We start from the raw sequence: 18,529 nt of genomic DNA, 5'->3' as shown, positions 1-18,529 counted from the left end.
TGTTACATCTTGATGATCTTAAAAGAAGAATAGAAATGGAAGGGAAATGAAATACACAGGAGGTTGGAGGGGAGGAGAACAACAGGCGCAAGGAAGTGTAACGTTAGGTAAGTTATCTTAAATAATCAGGGTGCACAAGTAGAAATCTATGCAAACAAGGAGGAAGGGGCAGGGGAACAACTGACACTTCAACCTCATTCTCATACGAACTAATAAGAGGAGGGAAGAATACAAATGTACACACAGAGTTGGGTACAAAAATACATTTCATTCAGAGGAAAAGGAGAGAAGAGGAGTTTAATGGACAGATTGGTCCTAAGCAAAGCAAACTAAGGATACACATGAATATTTATATATCTTTTGTGGCAAAGAACATGAATCTGAAGAAGTATTCATCAATTGAAGAAAAGCTGAACGAGTTATGGCATATAAATATGATGGAATACTATTGTGATACAGGAAATGATGAAAGGGATGTTTTCAGAATAGTGAAATGAGCAGAGCCAGGAGAACAATTTATACAATGAGAATAATATCATAAAGACAAATAACTTTAAAAGATCTGGAAAGTCTTATCAGCATAATGACCAACCACAATTACAGACAACTAACGACGAAATATTTTGCCCACCGCTTTACACTTGGCCAATGCAGAAATTTGTCTTGCTTTACTATTTACTATTTGCATAGGGATTTTGTTTTTCTTTCATTCTCACTTAGGGTGGGGAAGAGAGGGTGAATTTTTGCTGATTGAAAAAAATAAATTTTAATTTTAAAAAGTATTATTATTTCTATTATGTTCTCAAGGCTATATTAATTAGTACAGTTTCTCTGTAGCTACATACCCTAAGTGGCACACACTCATATGGCTATTCGCTCATCTTTACCTTAGCCATAAACCTCACTTTGTTCTCCATCCCTAAAATATCCTTATCTTTGCTCTGGCCAGGAATGTACCTTAAAGATCATGCGTATGTTGTCAGAATTTAATGCTTTTGCTTTACTGACTATATGTCCTAACTAACTGTGTCCTCATCGGTGTATGTTTTTACCTCTGGCTTCCAGAGGAGAAGGCTTTGGGAGAAGGAATAGATGTCAGTTTCTAAATGGACTATACATAAAAGACTAAGGAAAATTAAGGACGATCAAGGAATAGTGAGGAGTAGAATCTAAAGAGGTAGAGTCAAGAATAAGACAGTAGGTGAGGAAATAAGGCAAAATAAAAGAGACAAGGTAAATGGAACAATAAATGGGTCAAGCAATTCAATGAGTGAACTGGTGATGGGGCAAACTGGTGAAACACAGATAAGAGGATTGGTTTTATAAAAGTGAAGAAGGGGCTGTAGCCATGGCTATGGTGTTACTTAGAAGCAGTAAAGGAATTTGAGTAACATGGTTGAGGCATTAAGACCTGATAAAAGGCTATAAACATTTTTAAACACGGGCTTAGGGTTGAGGTATAAACATTCACAAGAAATAGCTGGAAATATCAACCACATATGGAGAAGAGGGGAAACTACATAGTGATTTATTTATATTGGATATGAAATGTTTGTATTTCTACCACAGTCAAATGACACGTGTGTAAGCTAATCTCCATCTTAGAGAAGATAAAGGGTCCTCAAAGAATACCTACCCACATTCCAGATAATTAAAGAGAATGAAGGGCTCCTAGAGGAAACAGCTCTGAGGCTTTCAATAGGAAAAAAGGCAACTAAGTTATGAAGGGGAGACCTGACCCTTGTCAAGATAACTGAACATGGAAGAGTATTTACTCAGAAAAGAAAAGGAAGGAAAAGGACAATTGTACAAGTGAGCCTAATAGCAAATGTAAGGCTCTTCCTTCCTGAAGAGGAGAAAGCTGGATGCCCTGAAGATGAAGATGCTTGTCCGCCCAAGAGTGTTACAATTGAAGTTATCGCCGAGAGATTATCTACTAAGGCACAAAGAAAAGAAGAGCATGTATAGTTGGTGATTCCCAGCTCAGGAGTACTGAGACAGCTATTTACTAACCTGCTATAAGAGAGATCTATTATCTTCAAAACATGGAAGAGAATCTGCCAAGACTTACTGAAATGAATGGGCAGTACCCACTTGGGGTGATCTACTGCAAGCAGGAACCTAAAAAGTTTTGCCAATAACTATAAAGTCTTCAGTAAGAAGACTGAAAATCACAGGAGCACAGGTTATGTAGGCAAGGCATGCAAAAGAAAAATTAATTTGGAAAGTGAATAGCTGGCTATAGAAGTGGAATTTGAGAATAGATTTTTCTATCACAGCTTACAGCAAAGGACTAACAGATTTCTGGTTAAAGATGAAATACACCTAGAAAAGGTTAGTAATAATGTATTCGACAAGTGTCTTGCAAAACTAATCAAAAATGTGTTGCATGAATTTTCTTATCAGGTTGACTAGATAATGCTAATTAAGCCAGCGTTTATCAGAAAAGGTTTTATTACACTTAGAGTGTGACATACCTCACTAGCAGTTGATGGGGAATGTGTCTTTCACAATTCCCTAGTAGTATTTATATATTACATGAAATGGGGGGGGGAGGGAAGACGGCTGCTCATTACAGTACAGCTAGCCACACAAAGGAAAAGTATGCTTGATAAGAAAAATGTGTATCATTAGCTATAGGAGATAGATAAGTGGTGTCCCTGTTAGTATAGCTAATTTCATTAAATCAAAAGGAATCATCTGTCAGGCTAAATAAGGGAATGGAACATTCCAGAGACTCTGAAATCCTCCTCTTTTTTTAAAAAAAAGCAATTTAGTTTTTTTAATACAAATTAGAGAAGACACTGAAGGAAACCAGCTGCTGCAGATAGTCTGACAGTTCATACAGGGGTCATTACACAAAAAAAGGCAAATAAAAAAACAAAATAGAGTCAACTACATTCTTCCAAAAATTCACTGTCAACAAGTGCTTTAAACTAAAAAAGCATGGGGGACAGAGAAGCATAACTACATACTCCCAAAGTTAGATCCTACAGAGTAGCTTTTAAAAAAGGAAGAATAACAGCTGAGCCTCAAAAATTCACAGAAGACAAAATCCAAGAAAAGAGCCAGTAGTAAAATCCATAGCCTCAAGAATCTATATACAAATGCTCCATGTTTGGGCAAACAAGAGTACCTAAATGTTCTAACATGAGGAGGAAATTTTGACTAGGTTATCACTGAGTATTTATAAGACGAAACTCATGACTGGACCATTGCTCAGGATGAATATACCTCATTCAAAAGAAACAGGAAAGGTAAAAGAGGGAGTAGAGCACCATATATTAAGAAGATATTCATAGGGGCAGCTATGTGGCACTGTGGATAGAGCTCTGGCATTGGAGTCAGAAGGACCGGTGTTCAAATCTGACCTCAGACACTTAACACTTACTAGCTGTGTGTCCCTAGGTAAGTCACTTAACCCCAACTGCCTTACCAAAAAAAAAAAAAAGAGCAAGAAGATATTCATGTGAAAAAAATCAAGAAACCAGAGGAGAGGAAGCATGACAGAAGTTACATAGGTGAAGGTCAAAGGAAGGAGAAGTAGGAGTGATGTTGTCAGTAGAGTATACTTAAAATCCCTAGGACAGGAAGAAGAAATAGGAATTTGAGAAACAGAACACAAGCCAGGCACAGAGGCATGATAGAGAAGTGATGGAAGACTTGAATTATCTAGATATTCGAGCAGGCCCTGCACCAAAAGCAGAGCAGGAAATAACTTCTTGACCTGCCTTTTAATAATTTCATCCTTCAAAAGATAGAACAACCAACAAAAGGAACCTTATTCTGAATCTGATTCTCAGTAAGAGGGAGGAACTGGTTGATAGAACCTCGGTGGAAGTTATCACTCCATCTTACTTTATGATAGAAAAGGAAAGGAAAATTGTGCACAGTCTAACATGTACCCTGAATTTTAGGAAAGCAAATTTCAATGGGTTCAGAGGAAAAATGGATAGAATCCCAAGATATAATACTTTTGGAGAAGTCAGTTGAGGAAGGATAGGAGATGCTCAAAAATGAAATGTTGAAGACAAAGGAAAGGAAAATTGTGCACAGTCTAACATGTACCCTGGATTTTAGGAAAGCAAATTTCAATGGGTTTGGAGGAAAAATGGATAGAATCCCAAGATATAATACTTTTGGAGAAGTCAGTTGAGGAAGGATAGGAGATGCTCAAAAATGAAATGTTGAAGACAAAGGAAAGGAAAATTGTGCACAGTCTAACATGTACCCTGGATTTTAGGAAAGCAAATTTCAATGGGTTTGGAGGAAAAATGGATAGAATCCCAAGATATAATACTTTTGGAGAAGTCAGTTGAGGAAGGATAGGAGATGCTCAAAAATGAAATGTTGAAGACACAAAGAGAAACAATTCCAATAAGAAAGAAGAATGGATACATCTAAAGAGACCTCTGTGGATGCATAGGTAACTCAACAACTCAGATTTTAAAAGGAAATATAGAGAAAATGTAAGCAAGACCATGTAACAGAAAATGAAGACAGGAGTGTGGCATGGTGATCCTATAAAAATAGCATAAAAATACTAAAGCACAGAATGAGCTGGAGTTAATAAGAGAAGCGAAGGACAACAAAAAGGGTTTTTTTCCAATTACAGCGGAAGAAAAATGAGGATCAAAGAAGGGCCAGGACCTTTGCTTGGGATGGATGGGACGATGAAAACTAATCACAGAGAGAAGGCAGAGCTGCTCAATTTTTATTTTGCTTCCATTCTGTCTACAAAGAAAAACAACCTTTACCCTGGAAATGACAGGGCAAAAATGACTAATAGGAAGTGGATACTCAAGATAAGGAGGCAGAGTACTTAGCTTTACCCTAAGTCACCTGGTCCAGATCAACCACATCCTCAGGTCCTGAGAGAACTAGCAGATATGACTGCTCAGCCATTGTAGTGACACTGCCATTCTTAATTATACTAGCACAGACTACCTATGAGCAATTAATATTTCTCCAATGATTTAGGTTTGTCTTCATTTGCATAAAATATTTGTAGTTGTATTTAGAATTTCTGTGTATTATGGCAAGTAAAATCCCAAGTATTTTGTACATGCTATAGTTATTTTAAATAGAATTTTTTTTCTATCTCTCCCTGCTGGGTTTTGCTGATAATATACAGAAATAGTGAAACTTTATTTGGAGTCATATACTTTCCATCACAGCCAACATGTGGATTTGTTTTGACTGACTATTTATTTGTTCCAAGTGAAGGTTTCTTTTAAAAGAAGAGTTAGTGCTAGCAAAAAAAAAGGAAGAAAGGAAAGAAAAGAGAACTAATGAATCATTTGAAAAAAACAACAGAATATCAGAGAAACCTGGAAGACATGTATAAAATGATGCAGAGTGGAGTGAAAAGAACCAAAAGAACAATTTATGCTATAACTGAAAAATAAACAACTTTGAAAGATTTAAGAACTCTGATCAACACAATAATCAAACATGATTTTAGAGGACCAAAGACGATAAAGAATGATACCCATCTCCCAACAGAGGGGTGATAAAGAATGGGACATGTTTCTGGACATGGCCAATGTGATCATTTGTTTTGCTTGACTATGCACATTTGTTTTCAGGGTTTTCCCCTTTTTTTCCCACTGAAGGTGAGAGGGCAGACATAAATGTGTTCATTTTTAAAAATTAATTTAAAAATACATACAAGAGAACAGAAGAAAGTTCAGAAGTGGATGTAGAAGCAGGGCAATATTTGAACTAGTACATTAAATATGAAATACATTTTAAAGAAAAGAAGCTGTAGTAGACATTCATAGAAATGTTCCTTTTTCATGTTTGTCAAGTTCATAATTATAAAAAAATTAAATATCTAGTATCATCCTAATTGTGCAGGCAGTGGAATAATACTCAAGTAAGCCTGTACCCAAAAACTTACCGGTGATAGGCTTCTCTCCGATATTTTTTCAGGGCATGCCTGTCCATATTAGCTGGCATCTCTGCTGTGTTCTGTAACCGATCACTCCAAGAGGTGGTCATCTTTTTTAACATATGCTGCACTCCAAGAAAGAAGAGTAGAGCTATTTAGTATTGGTATCTCTTCACTGGTATCTAATAAACATACCCATGAAATGCTAGTTTACAAACAACTGACTGAAGAAACTACTGCTTCAAAATATTTGTAAATTAGTGAAAATAACCTCTATATGTAGAAAGCCACCCTCAAAATTATGAAAGTTAACCTAGATGTTGCCAAAGCCACTTTTAATAATTCAGAATGACTGTCAAATTATTTATTTTAATCCAATTTCAGAATATACAACTGAGAACTTTATATATATAAAACTTTTCAAACAATAAATTTTTTAAAAGAATTGATTATTTGAAGTTATATACATTGATTTCAGAGTAACATAAGTGTATATACATGTACTATCTATAATCAACCATGTATTCTTCAACTCTAATTTTTAAGAAAAATGTAATAGATATCAGAGTACTAATATAGCAATCTATTGCTTAATTTATTATTGTTATTCTCCCTGTCTGCTTCCATAAAGTTTCAGACAAGTAAAAATAAAAATGTAACAAAAAGGAGTTGGAAAGAGTAAATAAAATTAGGCATCTAGGATAAGCTAATTATCACAACTGAGCACTGAATTTAAAGAAAATCTGAGACAAAGAAAAATATATTCATGTAAAGTTCTCATATGATAAAAGAAACTATGCAAGTCTGTCAGCAAAGAAACATATTTCCAGGTGTGGAATGCTAAGAAAAATTTGTTTTACAGTTTCTTAGCATATGGAGATAGTGATGACAATATTTTCAACTATGGTTTTGCCAAAAAATACAACAAAATTCTTCAAATGAGGGCCTTTCAACTTGATTCAGTGAAGATATTTCAGTGAGAAACTAAGATAACATGTCCCCTTCTGATGATCTAATACTTTTTGCCTTTTTCCTTTTTCAACATATGCATAAGTTGCTTTTCAAATGGTTTAAAGACTATGGACTAAATGAGAAGAACTAAAGCATCTCATGCATTCATGTCACTAGAATAAATATCTGAGGAGGCAGCTGAGATTCTTAACTTTGCATACTTGTAACATAATGCAACATTCTTAAGTTACACTCCTAATTCTGAAGTTATCATCTGTAAATAGCTTTAAATAAATATGAAAAACTTTCACACAGAGTTTAAAAACATACCACGTGATTACCAATGTCTTTAAGAAAGCCTCTATGATTAAAGTTTTAGGTTTCCAACACAGCACTCTTGCTGTTGCAGGCCTTAATTATGACAGACAACAACTTCCACTTCAAGGTTTGTAGACTAGATAACCATCTGCCTATTTTCAATTCCTAGAGTAAAGCTTCTTTTATTTGGGAATCGAAACTTGCAAATATTTTCTGTGGGAAGTGAATAATATCATTTATATGAGATTTCAGTTAAAACTTTAGTAGACAGGAAACTTAAAATGAGAAAAAAAATTTGCTAGAATGTTGCTAAATATACCTATAAGAGTCTTATCTTGCATCTAAAAAAATTCTTGATTTCAATGAACAAACATACCACAAATCCCATGGGAGTAAAGAACAATTTGAATGGAACTATCCACATTAATTATTTTTTCCTGCCTAGCATTTCATCTTATAAAGTTTTCATTCAAACCAGGAAACCAAATAGCATATTTCAATGAATAAAATAAAAACTGCATAATTTCATTCCATCCAGGACATCAATTCAATTTCATTCAAATATGTATTAAGCGCCTGCTGTAATCAAGGCACTGAGGATACAAAGATAAAAAAGGCAGTCCTTGCCTCTGAGAAACTTTCACTCCCCTTAGAGACAGATGTATACAGAGAAGTGTAATGAGAGTCATAGAAGCAAAGGAGAGATCTGGATAGAGTGTTCTGTAAAAATCAGAGAATTTTAGCTAAGGAGATGATCAGAGAATGCTATCTTGGAAGGTGCCACACCCGATAGGAACTTTGAGAGCAGATAAGGATTCTGACAAGTGAAAGGGGTTAAAACATAAAGCCTTCAGACATGGCGGCCCCCAAGGACCTTTCATTAGGCCTTGCTCCTCTTCTTGTACTCTATGGTCCAGCCAAACTGTCCTTCACATAGATGATATTCCAGGCAAGGGGAATGACAAAAAGTGGAAGAAGACATGGTGATCTGGCTACAAAGGTATGATGGAGCCTGACTGAACATTAATCTTAAGCAAAACTCTACTATGACTATATCAATATAATACAAGGAAAGTGAATCAATGATGTGTGCTAGAAATAACAGAAGAAAAAATAATATGAATTCTTATTCAGGCCACTTTAATATTTGAGTAGATTTAAATCAAATCCTTATTTTATTTCTAATTTTTAAAAGTCCATAATTTAGTGCTAATTTGTAATGAATCTACATCAAAGCATCATAATCTTATCTACTAATTTTTAAAACATCAAACATTTATTAAACACTTACTCTGTGTGGAATGTGGAGGTGTAAGGCCTCCCAGAGTTTATACAATCTAGTTGAAGACTAGGACAGACACATAAAGGAATGAATAACAAATATTGCCAAGAGGCTGTTGTTCAGTCGTATCTGAATCTTCATGACCTCATTTGGAGTTTTCTTAGCAAAGATACAGGAGTGGTTTGCCATTTTCTTCTCTAGCTCACTTTCCAGATGAGGAAACTGAGACAAACAGGGTGAAGTGATTTGCCTAGGGTCACGGAGCTAGTGTCTGAGGCCACATTTGAACTCAGAAAGATAAGTCTTCCTGACTCCAGTCCCAGCACTCTATCCACTGCACCACCTAGCTTCCCCGTTTCAAGAGGTAGGAAATGTCTAGCCTGTATCATTTTCAATTTCTGTAAAACTGAAAACACTGCTAGGTTCGAGACACAAAGACCAAAAAATGAAAAGAAGCCTGCTTTCAAGAAGCTAATATTCAATGGGAGGGGAAGGCGGACACCATGACAACATGCAAATCTATCAGCACATGCAAAAGAAATATAGAATGAAAACCAGGCAAATAAAAGGAGGGCACTAGCAAGATAAAGTGCTCAAGAAAGGGTTCATGTAAAAGACAGAGTCCTAGCATTAGCTATGTTTTAAGTGAGAATTCTATAAAGAGGAGGTGGAGTGCATTCCAGTCACAGGGGAAAGAAGCAGAGAAGGTATGGCGATGGGAGATGAAGTGCCATGGGATAGACAGATAGAGCCCTGTGTGAAGAATGGAGAGAAGTCCAATTAGGTTAGACCACAGAGCACAAGGGGAGGCTATGTGTATAATAAAAAGGTCTTTGGGGGCCAAGTTGTTAAAGGCTTAAATGCCAAACAGAGCAATTCATATTTCTTTTCCTAGAGGAAGGGGAGACCACCGGGCTTTACTGAGTACAGGAGTCACATGGTCAAACTTACACTTATGGAAAAATTACTTTAGTGGCCACATGGAAGACAAATTGGAATAAGGAGACAATTGAGGCATGGAGGCCAATTAGGAAGATACTGCAATAATCCAGGAAGAAGATGATGAGAACATAAACTAAAGCTGTAGCTATGTGAAGAGACTGAAGGATTTAGATATAAGACTACAGAGGTAGAAATGGCGAATTTTGGGAAATGTGACTCGATAAATGGGATGAGACAAAGTAAGGAATGAAAGAAAACCCCAAGAGTTTGAATCTGGGTGACCAGAAGTTCAACATGGGGTGGGTATGGCAGAAAGCTGATGAGTGTTGTTTTGGGCATGTTGAGTTTGAGATGTCCCCAGGATATCTAGTTTAAAACCGTCCAGTAGGCAGTTGGTCATGGGTCTGTATAATACACAAAGACATGTGAGTCACTTGCAGAGAGACAACAATCAAACCCACCAGAGCTGATGGGAGACTGCAGAAAGAGAAGGTAGTCGAAAGCCAGAGCCTTGGTATATCTCTAAAGTTAGGGTGTATGATAATATGGATGGTGAGTCAGTAAAGGAGACCGAAAAGGAAGGAGCAATCAGGCAGACAGAAGGGGAACTAAAAGAAATTAGTATCACAAAAACTCAGAGAAAAGAAAGTATCCAGGAGGAAGGTGGTAAACAGTGTCCAAAAAATAGGAAAGTCAAGAAGAGTAAGGACTGAGAAGAGATCTTGAGATCTGGCAATTAAGAGATCATTGGTAAATTTTCAGAAGAGTCTTAGTTGAGTGATAAGGTTGGAAGCCAGATTGCAAGGGTTGAAAAGTGAGCAGAAGTGAAGACAATGAACATAGGGAGTTTTCTAGACTTCTGGCAGAGAATAAGAGGAGCTACAGGATGATAGCTTGAAGGAATGGTAGGATTTAGTGAAAGATTGTTACGACTGTATGATGGCACTAGGAAGGAACCAGATGATAAGGAGAGATTAAAAATTAGAGAGGAGATGACTGAGAAGGCAATCTGGTAGAGAATATGGGAAGGAATGGGATAAAAGACAGGCAGAAGAGCTGGTCTCAGCAAGGAGAAGGATTATCTAATTATGAGAGACTGGAGGAAATGAGACAGTGGGGAATGATGTCAAGGGGTTTTGAGATAAAGAGAAAAGGGACCTCAGGTGAACAGTATCAATTTTCTAAATAAGAAGCCAGCTCAGCTGAGAGGGTAGAGGAAGGGAAAGGAGAAGTGGCAGGCTTGAGGAAAGAAAAATTATGTGAGAGCAATTGAGGTTAGATAAAATAAATATACATTAACTAACTACCAAATGTAGTTCAGGCTGTAAGTGCTTAGGAGTTTCAGGAAGGATTGCCTAGTAAAGATGGGCACAATCAGGATAAAAGACAAAATGGGTAGTGTAGATTTTCTGTCATATCTGGACCAAATATACTGAAAAACTCTACTTTGAGAGATGGCAAACTTTAAAATCTATGCTTATAGTAAGTTGCATAACAAATGCATCAGGATAAAATATACTAAAAGAGTGAATATCTGGACTTTTTTTTAACCTATATTTGAATAAAATTTCATGACTGTGATCTTCCAAAGTCTTTTATCTAAAGTTAGGTCTCACATAGTCTGTGACAATATGAATGCTGCTAAACTCAATACTATTACGTAAAATTCTAGTTGAATTAATACCAGTCTTTCCTAGGTCTCTATCTGTTCACCAACACTGGTTGTGACTCAAGAATGATCTCATTTTTTTTTGGAGGAGTTTAATCAATTTTTTCAAAAATTGGAGCACGTATTGAATTTCTAAAGGCCAAGCAAACTCATTTATTTTATTCATTCATAATATAGGTGGTGCCTAATTACTCTATCCTGCAAAAATGTTTCTCATAGGATTTCAGAACTATAAGGTATCTAGGGGGTCACTTAGCATCTTCTCCCCATTATAAAGAGGAAGAAAATGAAACCCCAAAAGGTTAAAAGTAATTTGCCCAAATCACAGTGAGCTTGGAGAACCAGAACTGGAATCTAAATTTTAACTCCTAAATTTTAAACTCTAGCAAGTCTTCTCCATCTCACTAGATTTCACACTTTTTTTCTTTTTTGAAAATTATTTCCTAATTATTTGAAAGAATGTTTCAAAGCTTTTTCTTAATTCAATGGAAATGAACAAAACATGTTAAAAAAAAGAAAGTCTCAAGAAAGGTAATAGGACTTTTGAGAGTTAACTCTAAGGGCAGCTGGGTGGTGTAATGTTTAGAGCACCAGCCCTGGAGTCAGGAGGACCTGAGTGCAAATGTGACCTCAGACACATAACACTAGCTGTGTGATTCTGGGCAAGTCACTTACCCCAATTGCCTCACTGGCTAATTTTTGATGTAATAGCTACAATATTGTAATATAATTAAAATCTACCACTTAGCCTTTGTAATTATAAGAAGATACAGTGACAGGATGTTTCATGAATTGCTTTTTAAAAACTGCTTGTTTTTCAACAATTTCTCATAGGATGATATCACAGTGGTTTGAATGTAAACTTCTCTTTTCCTAAGAAGGGTTTGCAAAAGACCCAAGTATGGCCTATAACTGGTGCTATCCTCTATTTAAGGATAGTCTGTATTTTAAAAAACATGCTAATAAACTACAGTTATCCCTCCCAAACTGTAGGGATTAGGGGCACAGCACCCCCACAATCCAGAAAGTCTGCGTAAAATATCTTGGTCCTCCTTTTGTACCAAAGAAGAAGTCTGAATTTTTTCTTTTTCTTTTATGAGGTATTTACAGTACCTTATTGTAAAATCTGGGTTACATATTTGGTTATGGGCTCTGTGTCATCTGCTGGTCTTCATGTGTTATCTGCAGCTTCCACAAAACTCCCCCAAAATTCCCATTTAATTTCTTACGCTGACCCGCAACATATCAGAATCACAATGGGGAGAGTCACACTGTGGAAGGGGTAACTATATTAACATTAATGGGACCATAAGATAAACAGGCTTCAGAGTAGGCTAATTCAGAAATCATAGATTTAAGAACTGGAAGAGACATTAGATTTCATCTAGTCTAACTCTCTCCTTTTCACAGGTGAGAACACTGAGGCTCAGAGAGTTAAATTATTTTTGTTGTTGTTATTCAGGTCATTTCAGTCATGTCCAATTCTTTGTGACCCCATTTAGGCTTTTCTTTGCAAAGATACTGGAGTGATTTGCCGTTTCCTTCTCTAGCTCATTCTACAGATGAGCAAACTGAAACAAACAAGATTAAGTGAATTGCCCAAGGTCACTCAGCTAGTAAGTGTCTGAGGCCAAATTTCAAGTCAGGTCTTCTTGCCTCCTCTAGCCAGGCCTGACACTATCCACTATACCACCTAGCTGCCCAAAATGACTTGCCCTAAGTCAAATTAAACCTATATATCCTATGACTCAAATAATTCTAAAACTACTTAATGCATGATTATCGACTCAGTCTAATATTATTAAAGGTTATATTAACCAAAAACCTGAAGTAGATTGTTAATAATGCTTCTTAATCATCCAACAAAAATGAGATACCAATAGGTCAGCTACTTAAAATGCTATATTTTAGTGGTAGTTTTTTAGAAAACTTAGTGACTAATATTTGTTTTAGAACACAGAATTTTCTTTTCTTCTTAAAATTATGTTATAAAACTTATTCTTCACTTCAACATAAATACCCAGTCTTCAAAATTATACATGGTAACAACTGAAACCAAGCTTTTGAGAGTTAATAATTTTTGTAGCATCTTTCATACCCAAACCCAATGAAATGTTGCACGATCCAAACCCATGATTAGAAGCCAACAGCCACAACAGTTTTTACAGCTGATGAGAATAGGAAGCCAAAAACTAACTGAAAGTTATGTAGTGACTAAAGTGAGTATCTCTGCTCCTGAAAAAATACACCATAGTGAGAGAGGGACACAAGCAGGGTGCCTGTCAAAGAGAGAGAGCCCAGAGGTGGCCTGGTAGTCACGCTGCCCGCACTCACATTGCTGGATGGATGTGGGCAACCTAGCAGGTGGCCTCCATCTCTGTGTCAGCTCGAACTGGACGAGCTGTGACATGCGAGGGTAAAAGGTTTTCAAAAGGGACACTTTATAACTTCTCTTTCAAGCCAAATGACAGTGATTCACTGGAAACCAAGTGAGCAGATTTTCAGTACAATGAGATACACAGATATATATATATATATATATATATATATATATATATATATATATATATATGTATGTATGTATATGTATATTTAAAAAAATGTGTGTCAGTATGATATGTCAAAGCATTCATACAGGCAACAGAGATTTTTGAATCATTTTTTAATGATTTTTAATGATGTCAAGCATGGATATCACGTTATATAATAAATGTCAAGAGATGATACATACATATATATCTTATACATAGACATATTAAGCTTTAAGAATTTAAAGCTGCACTAAGACCTGTGTATGTATGTATGCATATATGCTATATTATATGCACACACATATACATACAAGGTGTCCCAAAAACTCCACTAAGATTTTTAGTGTACTCTGTATAATAGAGACAGAGACAGAGAGAGAAGAGGGAGAAAAGCAGAGAGAAAGAGAGCAATCACTGGGAAGTATGATGTAAATATTCAATATTTTGTTGTTTTTGCTAGAATTTTTTCCTTTTGTATCTGAAAATTACATTTATTTTAAAAAGTTTTTCAACTGACTATTTTTATTCTAAAAACAAAGCTCTGAAACTTTAAAATGGATCATTTAAATAATTAATTCTTTAAAATTAATCCTAATATTTGCATAAAATCATACAGATTGATTTAGTCTAGTTTAACTCCTTCTTTTTATGAATGAGGAAACTGAGGCCCAAAGAGAACAGATTACTTGCCCAGGTTCACACAGGTCAAAAAGAGGCAGAATTGGTCCCTCATTCCGAAACATAACACTGGAAGAGAGAGACACTATTCTGAGAAGTCACATGCAGTGTACACAGTGCACATAATGAAATAGTCTGACAAGAATAAGGATATACTGGGAAGGCAGAACACACCATTTTGCATGCCTATTGAAAAACAAAACACAAATAACAGGACTGGACTTTGTTACAGCATCCCATTAGAAATTAACAAATATGACCAGGAAAGTGAACAGGTTAAAGTCCTTAAGCTAAATTAAATGTTTTTATGTCATGCTCATGATAAGTCTTCCACAAATTTATCTTCTTAGTCATAAAGTGAGCTATGTATGTATGCCTTCTGATGGTCAAACAGCAATGTCACTTTTATATACGAAAGGGATCACTTTGAAACAAATTTATAGCAATTAAAATATTTTAAGGTGTCAGAAGTCATAATTCTTTAAGACTAAGTTTCAGGGTAGGTGCTCATCTGCATTGAGAATTTCAAGATTAGCTGGGCCCTACAGCAATGAAATCAAAGATCTAGTTCCAAAAAGTAGGTGGCATTGGAAACTTCACATTTTTCCATAGAAAGAAAAAAATAATAATTCTATTCAGGTTAAATGTATAGGCTTCATTATTTTTAACTTTTAAATGGTTCTTGATAATAACACCTCCCTACTCCTACCCAAGCTCTGGTATACAGATTTTAACTGTTTACACAAAGAATTCCTTAAAATAAAAATTACTACTACTCACAGTTAAATATCAATTTAATGCTTACAAAGTGTTTTTTCCCCTCTGCTTGATTAATCTGGTGAGGTATGTAGTGCGAGTATTATTATCCCCATATTACAGATGGGGAAACCATGGCTCTGAAAGAACCTTGCTCACAATCACATACACCAGCCTCTTAGCCTCTATTCCCTATGTCACACTGCTTCCAGAGGATTTGCTGCTTCTACTTCTTTTGTATACTTTGATGGTGAAAAACACTAAACTTTAAATGTACAGTTACTACTCCTTACTATGAGAAGAGCTGAGGAAGGATGGAACAAACATTCTACCTCTTAAGTGGCTGGCACCTGAAATTCTCTCAGGTGAAATCAGAAACGCTTATGTAGAAAGCAGTAACATTGCCAAATCTTTCTTTTCTTTTCTTTTCTTCTTTCTTTTTGATGCAACCTTACCCTGGGCAAAGTAACATAAGATTCTTGGCTTGATTAACACATAACTATTTTGCTAACATTTCAACATTCAATCTTGGAACAAAGGGTTGCTTGTTTTCCAGTGGAAAATAACATGGCTTATAGGAGATCTCATTGGATGAGAAACACAGTACCCGGTGCCTAGACAATTTAGGGTTCTATTTCAAAAGTCAACACGCATGTAAGTAGTCCTAAGTTGAAACTGGAACATTTAAAACTTAGTCTGTTCTTGAAATTTTAAAAATTAACACCAAAGGTTCAGAGAATATCATCAAGTTTTTTCTTCTATTTTTGGCACTTTATTACCTCAAATATACTACAGAAATACACTCCATTACCAGCACCTTAAGTTGATTATAACTAAATGTATTTGCTGCTTGCCAGAGTCTTCAACCATACAGTGGTTACTGACGTACAAAAATAAGAGCCCCTTTAAAGAAAAAATGCTTCACTTGATCAGGGCTACATAATGTCTTCTTCATAAAGTTTTTGTAATTTCCAAAGGCCTTCGGAATTGCAAAGGGTTGCAAAGACGGCTGAACACAGCCATTACTCTCAATTTGATATACAGTATTATATGTTTCTTTAGTAACAGCTTATTTATATTTCCAGCAGACAGGAAAGTTTTATCATCTTGCTTTGTCCCAAGAAAAAATGCTAACTTGGGTCCTTGCCTGCCTTCCTCCAAAGGAAGAGGTGTATTCTCTGAGCACTGTCAGCCCCTGTTTACCATTTACTCTTCCTTTCGCTATTCCTTTTTTGCCTCATTTAAAAGAGACAAAAGGTAGGAAGGAAAGAAAAACAATTATCCCAAGAATTTAGCTATTAAAAACAATTATCCCAAGAATTTAGCTATTAAATTTTTATATAGAGCTTACATTATAGAACACTTTGTGTATAAATGTGCACTTTTCATAGACTTGATATACTTCACTCACTAATTTAATTGCTTGCCTATGTGCATGGTTATTATAGGTAAACTTGTTAAATCAATTTTTACAAGTAACAATCATAATACCTAATTATACCATAATCTTAAATTTGTACACTCTTTGACAATTTTCAAAACATTTGAACAACCATTATTTTGGCAGATTTCAGGTCAACATAAAGCAGAACTTCATAAATTCACCCAATCAGGACTTCTCAGAAGATCAAAGATTTGAAAGCTAGAAAGAACCTGAAAGGCCGTCTAGTCCAACCCTCTCATTTTAAAGTGGAGACACCTGAAGACCCCCCAGGGGTTAAGTGAAACTTTCTCAAGGTTACACAGGTTTGAATTATCTTGGGAGCAGACACTTTTATTTTTGTCTCTATTTCTGGTGCCTAATACAATACATGGATGATACCTGGCATTCAATAAATGACTGCTCTATTAAACAATCAGCACTATTCACAAAGTGGCATGGGCTGCCTTGGGAGTGACTGATCACCCTACTTCCAGTGGAGGTGTACAAGCACGCTAGATGGCTGTGTGTCAGGAATATTAGAGAAAGCCATGGTCATGCCTTAAGGAGGCTCGTAAAGATTCAATAGGAGACAGTGTGATGTAGTGGGGAAAGGGCAGGACTAGAGATGACTTGGCACAAGTATCACGTATCCCTTGAAGGCTTTCATTTCCTCAATTGTAAAATGAGGGGGTTCAAAAATATGATACCTGAGGTCCTTTTCAGTGCTCAATTTATGATTCTATGAGCTCTAAAGGCCCTTCTAGCTATAACCCTTTTGATACTACTAAGAGGTGCCCAAAATTCAATACCAGGTCTTCTAAGGCCAGGGATCTTTCCATTATACTAAACTTTTACCTCATAATGCAGTACATACTATAATCATAATACAATAACATAATTACATCAAAAATATTATACACATATACAGGTCTATAAATAGAGATTTTAAAAATCTGGCCATTTTCCAAATATGTTAACTGAGATCTCATTTTTTGCCCTTAAAAAAAACCCTGCATTTTTTTTTGTTTTTACATCACCATTTCCAAATACATCCCTTCCCTTTCTGACCCAAAGGGCCATTCCTTGTAACAAAGAATTTTTAAAAAGGAAAAAACCACTCCAGCAAAACTAAGCAACACATCAACCAAATATGCAATGTTCTAAACCTACAGTTCCCCACTTCTACAAAGAAAGGAAGAGTTGCATTTTCTCATCTTTTCTTCAAGACCAGGGTTGATCATCATAATTATACAGTTTAGTGTTGTTTCCCATTTAAAACACTGTAATCATTGTGTATACTTTTCTCCTGGTTCTGCAGACTTACATCAGTTCACGTAAGCCTTCCATACCTGTGTTCTTCATCTTCATCATATCTTGTGACAGCATAATTCCACTACATTTATACACCACAACCTTTTTAGCCAGTGCCCAATCAATGGGTAACAACCTTTTTAGCCAGTGCCCAATCAATGGGTACCTTTTTCATTTCTGGTTTCATGCTACTTAGAAAGAAAGAAAAGAAAGGAAGAAAGAAAGAAAGAAAGAAAGAAAGAAAGAAAGAAAGAAAGAAAGAAAGAAAGAAAGAAAGAAAGAAAGAAAGAAAGAAAGAAAGAAAGAAAGAAAGAAAGAAAGAAACCAGTGCCACTATGCATATTCTGAGGTATATGGAATCTTTCTTTGTCCTCCTTGAAATATATCCCTAGCAGTGGGATCTGTGGGTCAAAGGGTATAAACATTTTTTTTACTATAATTCCAAATTACTTTCCAGAATTGATGAATCAATTCATAGCTCCAACAGCATATTAGCATGTCTATCTTTTCACAATTCCTCCAATACACTAATTCTAACTTTAAAGATTAACCAAGTAGGTAAGTTCAGCACAACTCAAAACTGTCACTTACTACTCCCAGATTTGTGTAAGAAGCTAGTGTTTTACTTTTTCTAGTCACAGGTAAGTCCTATTTATGTCATGATACCACATGCTAAATTCTTGTGGAAATTACCTAAAAGTCTTCACATAATTAAAAAAAAACTTGAGTTATTCCTGCCCTTTCATTAGCCTGTTTATATATCAGATATAAAACA

At 35.7% G+C, this 18,529-nt stretch overlaps 1 protein-coding gene across 2 annotated transcripts in view; it reads right to left on the bottom strand.

The window, feature by feature from the left end:
- The window catches only part of NT5C2 (5'-nucleotidase, cytosolic II), a 106,740-nt gene that overhangs the window by 76,412 nt on the left and 11,799 nt on the right, over positions 1 to 18,529 (bottom strand). For both annotated transcript variants that reach the window (XM_020967693.2, XM_020967706.2), the window contains exon 2: positions 5,903 to 6,018. In XM_020967693.2, the coding sequence (XP_020823352.1) occupies positions 5,903 to 6,015 (113 nt within the window). In that variant the 5' untranslated portion in view covers positions 6,016 to 6,018. The remainder of the gene's footprint in view (positions 1 to 5,902; positions 6,019 to 18,529) is intronic.

This window comes from Phascolarctos cinereus, unplaced genomic scaffold, assembly GCF_003287225.1.
Source record: "Phascolarctos cinereus isolate Bilbo 61053 unplaced genomic scaffold, phaCin_HiC Scaffold_3;HRSCAF=262, whole genome shotgun sequence".
Classification (NCBI taxonomy): Eukaryota; Metazoa; Chordata; class Mammalia; order Diprotodontia; family Phascolarctidae; genus Phascolarctos; species Phascolarctos cinereus.
This window is presented reverse-complemented; position numbering and strand designations above follow the sequence as displayed.